Source organism: Podarcis vaucheri (assembly GCF_965113315.1).
Source record: "Podarcis vaucheri genome assembly, chromosome: 3".
Taxonomy (NCBI): Eukaryota; Metazoa; Chordata; class Lepidosauria; order Squamata; family Lacertidae; genus Podarcis; species Podarcis vaucheri.
In genome coordinates, this window is record NC_138761.1 from 32,993,689 (window position 1) to 33,009,087 (window position 15,399).

Sequence of the window (15,399 nt, forward strand, 5' to 3'; positions counted from 1 at the left end):
GGGGAAAAAATCTGTTTTTCATTTTTTAAAGATGTACTAATTAGGCATGCCCTTTTCTAATTTCTAAACTCAAGTAAAGGCACTTCAGTGGGTAGAACTGTAGAGATGGAAGGTCCCAAAGGGTCACTTGGTCCAACCTCCTGCAATGCAGAAATCATGGACTTGTGGGGATGGAAGAAACACTTGGGCCCCAGGTTATGGGTGCCCAGCACACACTGTGATGTGACGTCATGATGTCATGTACCCCATGGCCTCAGAACCTGAGTTCCGGTTCGAGGTCTTGTAAGGCCTCGGACAGCATACCTGAGGTTTCACAATTCCTCAGATGTGACTTCTGGTGCTTTGTGAGGCACCAGAAGTTGTGTCAGGGGCCCTGAGGTGTGGGTGCTGAGCACCCAGAACAAACTTTTTGAGGATGCTTGAGCCCCCAGGACCCCCTATACTTGGCACTCCTGCCATCCATGAACTAAAAAACAACAGTTAGAGGACCATAGGACAAGCTACCCAAAAAGTTGTTGTGGACCTCCTCCAATATATTGAGCTATCGTTAATTCCTTGCACAAATCTCACATAGAGATTAGATTATATCTGGTATTTATTAAGCATTCATTCTGATGTGCTTGTGGATGTTTCCCCACCCCATTGATCTTTCATTGATCCTAACACCAAAAAGTCTGCTTCTTTTTAAAGAAATTGTCGTACTAGGCTGATAGAGTGATTTAATCCACTTTAATTGTGAAAACCTAAATTTCCAGGTATGAATCCTTCCTTCAAAATACAGACAGTCTGGAGACACATGTAGACAGACACCTCCATTTATAGTGATTATATTTATTTTAAGAACAGTTATAAAGATTTGGGGTGAATTACTAAGGAACTATTGCACTTAAATTCTGAATTTAACAAGTGTTAGAATCTTCCCTCTTGTGATGTAGTTTTTGACAAAAGTTCAAACAAAGTGGAAGTAATATCAATGGAATACTGTTATATTGTGTACGGCCAATTTCTGAGTAGAAACAACTTCCTCTAGGGCTGCAATCCTATACCCATTTATCTGAGAGCAGGCCTGATTGAAATCCATTGAACTTAAATCTAAGGCATTCCAGGACTGCAAATTTCAAAAGTAGATATGTACACTAGTTAAATGTATAATATAATTATTATTCCTCAATTAGGTTCACGTGCATTCAAGAAAACTCCTCCACTCCATTGGATTACTGACATGATGTGGAAAGAATGCAGGTACATGAGCACTCACATGCCAGCATTCAGACTGTTGTGTGATTCCCTTTCAACAAATCCTCAGCAATGGAGAGCTTTTCTAAATAGTCAGAATGTATATTATTTGATCAGTACAAGCTATAGACCAGTGTCACCAAGGCAAGGTAAGTGTTGATGTAAAACTATGTGTTGATTTTCAGCATGCCTTTCTAACCTATTGTTGAAAACACTCCCTGTGTCCCCAAACCATGAAAAATTGAAGAAGCAACGCTCCTGGGGTTAGTTTCCTTTGGATGAGAGAGCATTGGAAATTTGCACCTGACAACTTAGAATCACAATCCATGCATCTGATGTAGTGAGACTCCATTCCACAAAAGGCTTTTGTAATGTTGCATGCCACCCCAATCTCTTGAGTGGTGTGAGATTCCAGGGGTTTCTGGCGTTTACCTGGGGTTCGTGTTTCCTTTGGAATAGGGTTACATCAGAGATTGTGATGTCTTTATTTACACATATATACAACCTGAGCCTCCAGTGGAGGAGTCAACAGTATTAGGGTCTTGCTTGCCTTGGATTCAGACAGAAATCAAGCATCGCTCTGACCCTCTGGCTTCCCAGCCAGTTGTTTCTACTCCTCTCTTCAAGAACAATAGCTATTCTACAGTTCTATTGTTGTGAACAGAGATTTACAACTCTGACAAATATGAAAGATCAGAGAAGAGAAAGGCTTATTCGTGTAGATGATTTGAGAGTTTGTCTCAAATTAGACCTAATATAAATGAGATTACCCAGCTAAAGCAAGCTCACACCTCTCACTGAGTTTGTATACATAAGGTACATACGTAAGAGGCTCGTTTATAATTATATTTGGAGAATGGTTCATGTTTTTCTGTAGCTGCATTGTTTGATACTTTCTGGATGTCCCATGGTCATATTATAAGGTAGTTGTACTCTATGTTATAAATCAAGTACTGCTAAGAGTTGTCTCTTTTTGTTTTCCAGTGTATTTCTTACCAATTTAAAAATTGGTGTGGTATGAGCAAATTTTTATTCTGAAAGTGTAGCTCAGGGAAACGTTTGAGAACTACGACACTTCACTTTTATCCTGGCAGTTATGTTATTCAATTATATTGCTGTATAAAAGTTACAAATTTGTTGCAACATTTTTATATGGTTTCAACTGTTTCAAAGATTCAGTAATGTTGTAAATTACTATTTAATCTCTTACAGACCCAAAATTAGAAGTACTGAGAAAAAGTGATGAGCAGGAGAGTGGACCTTTAATTTTCCCTTGGGAGAAACTTTCTGCATTCGAAAGACTTATTTTGGTAAGTAAAATCAAGTGGGAAGTATTCAACTAAATTCTTGCTAGCACAATGGGATTTTATTCCTCCACCACCCACCCACTATTCCCAAATCTCCTCTGAAACACCCCAGAACAGATTTGGTAGGAGGAATGAGGGAGAAGAGGTGGAGAACGTTTTATTACACAAGAAGAAATCTATGTGCTGACAGATCATTCACTTTAGTGATACATTGAATACAACTTGGTATCTTTTGGGAGGATTTCAATATTGTGCTATAGCAAATGCTCCATCAGTGCAAGGAATTCTCCTTGCTCAACAGAATGTTTCCCCCCTCCTTCCACATGCTGTTCTGGGGGTTCACATGTCTCCCTCAGAGCCATTTGGGAGGTGCACAAGGAAGAAGGTGGGCAAGTTCATTTGCACTAGGAGATGTCTTTGCACAGGTTTCATCTTTAAAAGATTGCAGTGTTAGAGAAAAGTCAAGTAAGATGTGACATGATATAAGTTTATAAAACTATGCATGCCATGGAGAAAGTGGATAGGAAAAAGTTTTTTCTCCCTCTCGTGTAACATTAGAACTTGTGAACATCCAATGAAGCTAAATGTTGGAAGTTTCAAGACAGATAAAATAAAGTACTTGTTCACACAGTGTACAGTGCTACCTCGGGTTACATACGCTTCAGGTTACATACGCTTCAGGTTACAGACTCCACTAACCCAGAAATAGTACCTCGGGTTAAGAACTTTGCTTCAGGATGAGAACAGAAATTGTGCTCTGGCGGCCCAGCGACAGCAGGAGGCCCCATTAGCTAAAGTGGTGCTTCAGGTTAAGAACAGTTTCAGGTTAAGAACGGACCTCCGGAACGAATTAAGTACTTAACCCGAGGTACCACTGTATAGTTAAACTATGGAACTTGCTCCCATGGGAGGCAATGATTGCCTCCAGCTTGGATGGCTTTAGAAGAAGATTCAACAAATTCACGCGGGAGAGGCCTATTGATGCCTATTAGCCAAGATGGCTATGCTCTTCCTCAACAGTTAGAGGCCAGGCTTGTGATGCTTCTGAATATAGTGGAACCTCAGTTGTCGAAAACTTCATCAGCCAAACAATTCAGAACCCAAACAACAATAACCCGGAAGTGAATGCTTTTGTTTTCAAACACGCCTCGAAAGTCGAACAGCTTCTGAGGTGCGTTTCTCCATTTTTAAAAAAGGGATTTGCCGACTGGCAATTGCGCCTCAGCTGTCGAACGTTTCAGAAGTCAAACCGTCCTCCGGAACGGATTGCATTCGACAACCGAGGTTCCACTGTACCAGTTGCTGAAAACCACAGGAGGGTGGTTACCTGCAGCAATTGCATGTTGATTGCCCTATTAAAAGACAAAGTCCAGCAACTGGAGGAACGTGTAGCTACGCTCCAAAGAATTAGAGAGCTGGAGCTCTTCTTGGAAGCAACAGAGCACACCGTCCCCACCAAGGAGGAGACAGGGGACTCCCCTGAGAAGGAGGCTTGTTCACCAACACAGGAGCCAGATATATGGAGAAACGTGACTCAAAGAAGTAGGAGGCCCAGGGTCCACTCTGATTGTCTAGAAATACACAATCGCTTTGAGGTCCTCTCCCCTAGCATGGAAGACAAAGAGCAGACTCCATTTGAGGATCTCTCCCTCATTACAGTCGATCAGGTATATGAAGACGAGCAGCAAAGTCAGTCCTCAGGGAATGTGCAGGTGACCTTGGAACGGACAGCTCACGGAAGAACCCCGACCAAACCCAAGAGGAGGCGTGTAGTGGTGATAGGGGATTCCCTACTGAGGGGAACAGAAGCAGTGATCTGTGGGCCTGACAAGATGTCTCGGGAAGTGTGCTGTCTCCCCGGGGCTAAGATCCAAGATGTAACTGAACGACTGCAAGGAATCATAAAACCCACTGACGAATACCCCTTCCTCTTGGTTCATGTGGGAACCAATGACACTGCAAGCAATAGCCTCCAGAAGATCAAAAGAGACTACGAGGCTCTCGGCAGGAAATTGAAGCAACTAAATGCACAAATTGTCATCTCGTCTGTCCTCCCAGTTGAACGACGTGGCCCAGGGAGAGAGGGGAAAATAGTGGAAGTGAACAGCTGGCTTCGCAAATGGTGTAAACAGGAACAGTTTGGATTCTTAGATCACGGACTGCAGTTTCTTGAAGATGGACTTCTGGCAAGCGATGGGCTGCACCTCACAACGGTTGGGAGAAATGTTTTTGCCAAAAATCTCAGAAACCTCATCAGGAGGGCTTTAAACTGACTAATGTGGGGGAGGGAGACAATGCTCCTGAAGGTAGGAGTCTATCAATTAATGAAGATGATCATCCAAATGTCATAGACCAAATGGAGCAAACAGCACGCGGACCTAGTGGTGGGAGGAAAAAATCCTTAAATAAGAGACACGGGGGAATGATTAATGGACTTCAATGTCTGTACACTAATGCGCAAAGCATGGGAAATAAACAAGATGAGCTTGAGCTCTTGGTACAGCAAACTAAATATGACATAATAGGCATCACTGAAACCTGGTGGGATAAGTCCCACGATTGGAATGTAATAATGGGGGGATACAATCTATTCCAGAGAAACAGACCAGACAAGAAAGGAGGAGGAGTGGCGTTATATGTCAGGGATGTGTATACCTGTGAAGAGATCCAAGATTTAGAACCTCAAAGCCAAAGTGAGAGCATTTGGGTCAAAATTAAGGGAGAGAAGAATAACAGAGACCTCATTGTGGGAGTTTACTATAGATCCCCAAGCCAAACGGAGGACATAGATGATGCCTTCCTGGAACAGATGGCCAAGCATGCAAAAGGAAGGGAGATAGTAGTAATGGGGGACTTCAATTACCCGGATATTTGTTGGACGTCAAACTCAGCCAAGAGCATAAGGTCAAACAGATTCCTCACTGGCCTTGCAGACAACTTCATTGTCCAGAAAGTGGGAGAAGCAACAAGAGGAACAGCCATTTTAGATCTGGTCCTAACCAATGTTGATGACCTGGTTAGTGGGGTAGATGTGGAAGGATCATTAGGCGCGAGTGATCATGCTCTTCTGAAGTTTACTATACAGCGGAAAGGAGCAGCCAAGCATACTAGGACTCAATTTCTTGACTTTAAGAAAGCCGACTTCATAAAACTTAGGGAAGTGCTGGGTGAGATCCCATGGACAGCAATACTTAAAGGAAAGGGAGTTCATGATGGCTGGGAGTTTGTTAAGAGGGAGATAGTAAAAGCACAACGACAGGCAATACCAATGAGACGGAAACATGGAAGGTGCCTAAAGAAGCCAGGGTGGCTATCTAAAGAACTTTTAACTGAATTAAGATTAAAAAAGGATGTGTACAAAAAATGGAAAAGGGGGGAAACCACCAAAGAGGAATTCAAACAAATAGCCAGCACGTGTAGACACAAAGTCAGAAAAGCTAAAGCACAGAATGAACTCAGGCTTGCTAGAGAGGTTAAAAGCAACAAAAAAGGCTTTTATGGGTATGTTCGTAGCAAAAGGAAGAACAAAGAAACTGTGGGGTCACTCAGAGGAGAAGATGGTGAAATGCAAACAGGGGACACAGAAAGGGCTGAACTACTCAATGCCTTCTTTGCCTCAGTCTTCTCCGATAAAGAAAACAATGCCCGACCTGAAGAATTTGGAGCAAATGATTCAGCAAAGGAAACACAGCCCAGAATAACTAAGGAGATAGTACAAGAATATTTGGCTAGTTTAGATGTATTCAAGTCTCCAGGGCCAGATGAACTGCATCCAAGAGTATTAAAAGAACTGGCAGATGTGATCTCAGAACCACTGGCAGTCATCTTTGAGAATTCCTGGAGAACAGGCGAAGTCCCAGCAGACTGGAGGAGGGCAAATGTTGTCCCTATTTTCAAAAAGGGGAAAAGAGAGGACCCAAATAATTACCGCCCAGTCAGTCTGACATCAATAGCAGGGAAGATTCTGGAGCAGATCATTAAGCAAACAGTCTGTGAGCACCTAGAAAGGAATGCTGTGATCACCAATAGTCAGCATGGATTTCTGAAAAATAAGTCATGTCAGACTAACCTGATCTCGTTTTTTGACAGAATTACAAGCCTGGTAGATGAAGGGAACGCAGTGGATGTAGCCTACCTTGATTTCAGCAAGGCATTTGACAAGGTGCCCCATGATATTCTTGTAAAGAAGCTGGTAAAATGCGGTCTTGACTATGCTACCACTCAGTGGATTTGTAACTGGCTGACTGACCGAACCCAAAGGGTGCTCATCAATGGTTCCTCTTCATCCTGGAGAAGAGTGACTAGTGGGGTGCCACAGGGTTCTGTCTTGGGCCCGGTCTTATTCAACATCTTTATCAACGACTTGGATGATGGACTCAAGGGCATCCTGATCAAATTTGCAGATGACACCAAACTGGGAGGGGTGGCTAACACCCCAGAGGACAGGATCACACTTCAAAACGACCTTGACAGATTAGAGAACTGGGCAAAAACAAACAAGATGAATTTTAACAGGGAGAAATGTAAAGTATTGCACTTGGGCAAAAAAAATGAGAGGCACAAATACAAGATGGGTGACACCTGGCTTGAGAGCAGTACATGTGAAAAGGATCTAGGAGTCTTGGTTGACCACAAACTTGACATGAGCCAACAGTGTGACGCGGCAGCTAAAAAAGCCAATGCAATTCTGGGCTGCATCAATAGGAGTATAGCATCTAGATCAAGGGAAGTAATAGTGCCACTGTATTCTGCTCTGGTCAGACCACACCTGGAGTACTGTGTCCAGTTCTGGGCACCACAATTCAAGAGGGACACTGACAAACTGGAACGTGTCCAGAGGAGGGCAACCAAAATGGTCAAAGGCCTGGAAACGATGCCTTATGAGGAACGGCTAAGGGAGCTGGGCATGTTTAGCCTGCAGAAGAGGAGGTTAAGGGGTGATATGATAGCCATGTTCAAATATATAAAAGGATGTCACATAGAGGAGGGAGAAAGGTTGTTTTCTGCTGCTCCAGAGAAGCGGACACGGAGCAATGGATCCAAACTACAAGAAAGAAGATTCCACCTAAACATTAGGAAGAACTTCCTGACAGTAAGAGCTGTTCGACAGTGGAATTTGCTGCCAAGGCGTGTGGTGGAGTCTCCTACTTTGGAGGTCTTTAAGCAGAGGCTTGACAACCATATGTCAGGAGTGCTCTGATGGTGTTTCCTGCTTGGCAGGGGGTTGGACTCGATGGCCCTTGTGGTCTCTTCCAACTCTATGATTCTATGATTCTATGTTATTGTGTTCAGATCTTCTTGCTGGTTTCCCACAGGCATCGGGTCACCGCTGTGAGAGCAGGATACCAGACTAGGTGGCCCAATGGCCTGATCCCACAGGTTGCTCCTATGTTTATATGTTGCAGTACTTGTTAGTGGAATCTAGTCAATAGGGATCACTTTATGTATAGCTTCTGTTTGCAAATATTTTTAGCTTTTGAGGACACAAAGTCCCTCACAGCAATTAAGGAAGTGATAGTTTTAAGGAATTCAGATGCAATCCAGTAATAGTTAAGCACATTTAAGTTGCATGTATTTCAATGGGAGAGAGAGATACATGTGCTGTGCTTTCACAATGAACTCAATGGAATTTAAAGGTGCTTCACTTTGCTGAATCATATCTTTTATGAATTCAGTGATATTATCATATTTTTTTTAATAGATAAAAGTTCTTCGGTTAGAAAGCTTAACTAGTGCAGTACATACATTTGTAGCTGAGAAATTGGGGCATTACTATCTTCAGATTGGAGGAATTAATTTGAAAGCAGTATATGAAGAAGAATCTAATGCCATAACTCCAATAATTCTCATTCATACTCAAGGTGAGCATTTATAAAGGATGAGTATGCAAAACCTGCTTTATGAATTAGGGTACAATCCGAATGCCCCCCCATGTGGCTTTGCAGAGTAGCAGGGTTGCCAATACATTCACAGGCTTGCCACACACGAAGACTGCAGTGGAAGAAGGGGAGGACAATCTGGCCAAATCTGGACCCAAACACTTTGCCAGCTTCAGTCTGACACAGTACTCAGACCTGATGCCTTCACATTATGGCAGTAAGATACACTTGAGATCCAGCAGATCCTGGGGCAGTTCAGCCCTACTCTCAGAACACTGCACCCACTTGCAAATTTATTGGCCAGTGGGAGCCCAGCTAAACTGGGAGAGTTGGGCAGAGGGTCACTTCTACCTAATCCAACCCCCTCGCCAGTCCTGTAAAAGGGGGTGGGTTTGATTGCTTTGCCCTTCACTATATTTATATGAGTATACCATGCGCTGCTGACCCTGCTTGCTCCACTTGGCAACCCTGCCAACCCCTTTGCCAACCACCTTACTTGACACCTGGCCAATCCCTGCTCCCTTTATCCCTGAGCAAACTCTTCTCTCTTTACACCTCACCCAACCCCCCCCCAGCTCCCTCCAAGCACCCCCCCTCACAGATCACCCCAGACCCCAGCCCATTTAAAGGAGGGAGAGGTGCTTCAGATAGTGGTTTGCCAAAGTGCCTTCCCGCTCCATTAAATAGCTCACCTTGGCCACCTGCTGCCCACACTGCTTGCTTGCTCTCTCCCTTGCCTGCTTGCTATTCTGTTGTCAAGCTGGAGCTTGTGTGCCTGCCTGCTGATGGCCATGCAAACTGCAGCATGACAACTGCCTTACATTTTTATGTATATAGGAATAAAACATAGGAAGAAAATATATGGCCCAATCTAATTTGTGCTAGTTGTTAATAGTCAATTGAAAGTAATAAAATTTAATACAGTCACTTAGCTGCTTTGGGTATGTTAGTGTAAAGTGTATAACAATGGCATAAATTGTATTGAAAAGTTTATTTGTTTTATAGATGGCCCATGCCTCTGCGTTACCCTACTTAGTTTCTACAGCAGAATCATGTTCATGTTTACACAGATATTTCCCACTGAGGTCTATTATTTCCAAGTAAGTGTGCACCGTAAATTTGTGCACAACAGCCTGAAAATGATAGCAGGCAAACACAAAAAAGAGATGTCAAATTGTTTCCCCCCTTTAAAACCATTTAGTCATTTCATTCCTGTGGCATTGTGTTAATGATGCAATATAGAATACTATGTTAGGTCTGCTCATTCTTCTGTAGAGCAGCATACATTTTACATAAAGTATTACCGTATATGCACACCTTTTCATTGACCCAATATAATAGGTTTCTGGATGTGGAAATAAAACAGTTATTATGTATGCTACACAGGTGTAGATATTGCAGCTCTCTTTCTACGCCTTGCCCAGGAAATAAAAGGAAGTACAAAACATGTGAAAATGATATCTCTGGGACGTGGTCAAGGGAGCAAAGCTGAAGATTTGATATATAAATCAAGCATACTGCAGGGACAGTGGGTATTTCTCCAGAACTGTCATCTTGCAGCTTCATTTATGCCCAGACTCTACAAAATTGTTGAATCGTAAGTGTTTTCCCCTAGCATTTATTTGTATATGCAGTTTTGTTCAGATGAGTGAGGACCAGAGTAGGCTGGCATTACTGCACTATTTCCCTTGTAGGAATCAAATATAGTTTTTTATTTATTATTATTACCTTTGATTTATTAATTGCCTTCTCATTCTCAACCACTCCCTGCTTTCCTGACCATTGGGTATGCTGGCTGAAGCTGATAGGAGTCCAAGTCTTAACAACATCTGGACAGCCATAGGTTGCTCATTCCTGTTCTGCAGCTATTCACCAGTTATTTTGAGCTGGCCCGAAGCTGAATTAAATTACTGCTAGGGAATTATGCTGACTATCACTCAATTAATAGGGAGTAGTCTATATTGAACAATTTTCTCCACTTAGCTCAAGGATCTAAGATGGATGGCTTTAAAAAGAGATCGCACAAATTCATGGAAGAAAATGCTATAAATTAGCTATATATTACCTCCCTTATCAGAAGTAGTAGGTCTCTGAATACCAGTTCCTGGGAATATGCGTGGGAGGTGCTATAGCACTCATGTATTGCTTGTTGACTTCCTATCTGGTTGGTTTGTGTGAGAACAGAATTCAAAACAAGATAAACTTTTGGTCTGATTGATTTGGTGTTACTCTTACACAGGGATGGAAGGATCTGTCAATTTTTGTTTTCTCAGTTTCTCATTTTTCCACTTTTAAATTCAGTTCTCCACATTTCTGAAGCAATTTACAATTTAAAAAAGCACACTTCATGAACATTTACCAGCATTTTAATTCTGCATTTAATTCTCTTCATAAACACATTTCTATGGATTCTGACTTTAGAGTAACATGATAGAGAGAAATAGCACCAGTGGTTAACAGTTATTAAGAAATTTCATATTTGGAATGCAGTTCCCTATAGGGAAGACTATATTCTGTCAGTGTTTATCTTATTACAATGTTCTCTATCCCTCATTACTATTAAATTTTACACTGTCAGAGTTGCTTGGAAAATCACACAAAAATACTGTTGCTGTCCCCATGTTAAGCAAGCAGTTTAACTTCAAACTTAAGCCTTCCTAAACAGTTTCCTACCTCAGAATGTGATGGTATGAAGAGAATCAATGCTGTTAGTTTTTGTGACCTGGCCCTCGGAGTCGAAGGTTGGAGTACTAGATGCTTGACTAGGTGGAGAGATTCGGCTACACTGTATTCGAGATGTTTTTCACTGGTGGAGTAGCAACAGTTTTGAGTAATGGTGTCCCTGCTGAAATGCAAGAGGCCCCATCAATATTGACATTGTGCCAGCTCTTGAAGACAACCTGTTTAGACAAGCATTCTCCTGATCCCTTGACCTGATCCTCCTGTTGTAACCCTTTTAATGCTGTTTTAACTGTTACACTCTTTTAATGGGATGTATTTTTATAATAGGTTTTACATTTGTAAACCACTCCGAAGCCATTTTGGCAAATAAGCAATATATAAATTTATTATAACAAAAATAAGGAGTAGTAATTATATATATGTAAGGGGATTGTGAGATACAGCTGCTTTTGTAGGTATGTGTACAGTTGTTGTTATATCACTTCTTGTAAAGATGAATTCTTTGTTAAATAATATTGAACGCCGTGCAGTACAACTTCATAGTCTGTTTTTAGACAGTGGTGGTGTTACAAAATTTGTTCTATCTACAGATTTACTCAATCACAGACAAATATAGACCCTCAGTTTAGACTCTGGTTAAGTTCAACGCCAGATCCATCTTTCCCTATACCTATCTTGCGCAAGGGCCTTAAGGTAAGATTTAAAGTACCGTATTTTTTGCACCATAACACTCACTTTTTTCCTCCTAGAAAGTAAGGGGAAATGTCTGTGCGTGTTATGGAGCAAATGCCTACGGATGGCGGGGGGATCTGCTGCAGTCGTGAGCAGAGGATCCATGGTTCCCCTTCCTTCCCTCCTCTGTGGCTCTGAAACAGCAAAGCGGGAGAAGAGCCGCTGAGTGGGGAGGAGAGAGGGACAGAGAGCCTGCTTGCTTTAAAGGAGCAAAGCGGGAGAGGAGAGGAGCCTTCTCCTCTTATACCCCTCTTCTTCATTATTAGCAGCATCCTTCTCCACCCACCCTATGTGTGTTCCTTGTCCCTTGAGTGCTTTTCCTTCCCTCCCCACTTAAAACGTGGTTACAAAGCAAGGATCCACATGGATCCTCAGGATTTTTGCACTGGGTCACCCCAAATTCACCATCAGATCACATAGCATGTCCATGGCTACAGCTTGCACCAAAAAAACCACGCACCCACTGTTGCCTGGGGCCGCAGTGGTGCAAAAATGTGGTTACAAAGCATGGATCCACATGGATCCTCAGGATTTTTGCATTGGGCAACTCACCGTCAGATCACATGTCTGTGGCCACAGCATGAACCACAAAAAACATACATCCACTGTTTTGTTTAGAATATATATTTTTTCTTGTTTTCCTCCTCTAAAAACTATATGCGTGTTATGGTCGGGTGCGTGTTATAGAGCGAAAAATACGGTAATCCCTTCAATTAGAGGGGATGGTTCAGATGCCTTGAGGTGAATAATTCAAACAACCAGTTGGCCTGCACACCTGAATGGCTGTGTTACATAAGCTGCCTGGTGGTTATGGGAAGGTAGAGTACTTTAAAAGCAAATTAACCAACATCTTGGTAGAAGATTTAGAATCATAGAATAGAATCATAGAATCATAGAGTTGGAAGAGACCACAAGGGCCATCGAGTCCAACCCCCTGCCAAGCAGGAAACACCATCAGAGCACTCCTGACATATGGTTGTCAAGCCTCTGCTTAAAGACCTCCAAAGTAGGAGACTCCACCACACTCCTTGGCAGCAAATTCCACTGTCGAACAGCTCTTACTGTCAGGAAGTTCTTCCGAATGTTTAGGTGGAATCTTCTTTCTTGTAGTTTGGATCCATTGCTCCGTGTCCGCTTCTCTGGAGCAGCAGAAAACAACCTTTCTCCCTCCTCTATGTGACATCCTTTTATATATTTGAACATGGCTATCATATCACCCCTTAACCTCCTCTTCTCCAGGCTAAACATGCCCAGCTCCCTTAGCCGTTCCTCATAAGGCATCGTTTCCAGGCCTTTGACCATTTTGGTTGCCCTCCTCTGGACACGTTCCAGTTTGTCAGTGTCCTTCTTGAATTGTGGTGCCCAGAACTGGACACAGTACTCCAGGTGTGGTCTGACCAGAGCAGAATACAGTGGCACTATTACTTCCCTTGATCTAGATGCTATACTCCTATTGATGCAGCCCAGAATTGCATTGGCTTTTTTAGCTGCCGCGTCACACTGTTGGCTCATGTCAAGTTTGTGGTCAACCAAGACTCCTAGATCCTTTTCACATGTACTGCTCTCAAGCCAGGTGTCACCCATCTTGTATTTGTGCCTCTCATTTTTTTTGCCCAAGTGCAATACTTTACATTTCTCCCTGTTAAAATTCATCTTGTTTGTTTTGGCCCAGTTCTCTAATCTGTCAAGGTCGTTTTGAAGTGTGATCCTGTCCTCTGGGGTGTTAGCCACCCCTCCTAGTTTGGTGTCATCTGCAAATTTGATCAGGATGCCCTTGAGTCCATCATCCAAGTCGTTGATAAAGATGTTGAATAAGACCGGGCCCAAGACAGAACCCTGTGGCACCCCACTAGTCACTCTTCTCCAGGATGAAGAGGAACCATTGATGAGCACCCTTTGGGTTCGGGCAGTCAGCCAGTTACAAATCCACTGAGTGGTAGCATAGTCAAGACCGCATTTTACCAGCTTCTTTACAAGAATATCATGGGGCACCTTGTCAAATGCCTTGCTGAAATCAAGGTAGGCTACATCCACTGCGTTCCCTTCATCTACCAGGCTTGTAATTCTGTCAAAAAACGAGATCAGGTTAGTCTGACATGACTTATTTTTCAGAAATCCATGCTGACTATTGGTGATCACAGCATTCCTTTCTAGGTGCTCACAGACTGTTTGCTTAATGATCTGTTCCAGAATCTTCCCTGGTATTGATGTCAGACTGACTGGGCGGTAATTATTTGGGTCCTCTCTTTTCCCCTTTTTGAAAATAGGGACAACATTTGCCCTCCTCCAGTCTGCCGGGACTTTGCCTGTTCTCCAGGAATTCTCAAAGATGACTGCCAGTGGTTCTGAGATCACATCTGCCAGTTCTTTTAATACTCTTGGATGCAGTTCATCTGGCCCTGGAGACTTGAATACATCTAAACTAGCCAAATATTCTTGTACTATCTCCTTAGTTATTCTGGGCTGTGTTTCCTTTGCTGAATCATTTGCTCCAAATTCTTCAGGTCGGGCATTGTTTTCTTTATCGGAGAAGACTGAGGCAAAGAAGGCATTGAGGAGTTCAGCCCTTTCTGTGTCCCCTGTTTGCATTTCACCATCTTCTCCTCTGAGTGACCCCACTGTTTCTTTGTTCTTCCTTTTGCTACGAACATACCCATAAAAGCCTTTTTTGTTGCTTTTAACCTCTCTAGCAAGCCTGAGTTCATTCTGTGCTTTAGCTTTTCTGACTTTGTGTCTACACGTGCTGGCTATTTGTTTGAATTCCTCTTTGGTGGTTTCCCCCCTTTTCCATTTTTTGTACACATCCTTTTTTAATCTTAATTCAGTTAAAAGTTCTTTAGATAGCCACCCTGGCTTCTTTAGGCACCTTCCACGTTTCCGTCTCATTGGTATTGCCTGTCGTTGTGCTTTTACTATCTCCCTCTTAACAAACTCCCAGCCATCATGAACTCCCTTTCCTTTTAGTATTGCTGTCCATGGGATCTCACCCAGCACTTCCCTAAGTTTTATGAAGTCGGCTTTCTTAAAGTCAAGAAATTGAGTCCTAGTATGCTTGGCTGCTCCTTTCCGCTGTATAGTAAACTTCAGAAGAGCATGATCACTCGCGCCTAATGATCCTTCCACATCTACCCCACTAACCAGGTCATCAACATTGGTTAGGACCAGATCTAAAATGGCTGTTCCTCTTGTTGCTTCTCCCACTTTCTGGACAATGAAGTTGTCTGCAAGGCCAGTGAGGAATCTGTTTGACCTTATGCTCTTGGCTGAGTTTGTCGTCCAACAAATATCCGGGTAATTGAAGTCCCCCATTACTACTATCTCCCTTCCTTTTGCATGCTTGGCCATCTGTTCCAGGAAGGCATCATCTATGTCCTCCGTTTGGCTTGGGGATCTATAGTAAACTCCCACAATGAGGTCTCTGTTATTCTTCTCTCCCTTAATTTTGACCCAAATGCTCTCACTTTGGCTTTGAGGATCTAAATCTTGGATCTCTTCACAGGTATACACATCCCTGACATATAACGCCACTCCTCCTCCTTTCTTGTCTGGTCTGTTTCTCTGAA

The 15,399-nt window shown here is 42.8% G+C and overlaps 1 protein-coding gene across 9 annotated transcripts in view; it reads left to right on the top strand.

Annotated features, from left to right (window-relative positions):
- The window catches only part of DNAH14 (dynein axonemal heavy chain 14), a 149,195-nt gene that overhangs the window by 118,613 nt on the left and 15,183 nt on the right, over positions 1-15,399 (top strand). For 7 of the 9 annotated variants that reach the window (XM_082217167.1, XM_082217166.1, XM_082217171.1 and 4 more), the window contains 5 exons: positions 1,176-1,385; positions 2,449-2,546; positions 8,245-8,404; positions 9,809-10,019; positions 11,695-11,797. In XM_082217167.1, coding sequence (XP_082073293.1) covers positions 1,176-1,385; positions 2,449-2,546; positions 8,245-8,404; positions 9,809-10,019; positions 11,695-11,797 — 782 coding nt within the window. Of the gene's footprint in view, positions 1-1,175; positions 1,386-2,448; positions 2,547-8,244; positions 8,406-9,808; positions 10,020-11,694; positions 11,798-15,399 lie in introns of those variants that run through there. The other 2 variants (XR_014218161.1, XR_014218162.1) reach the window with 2 other exon arrangements.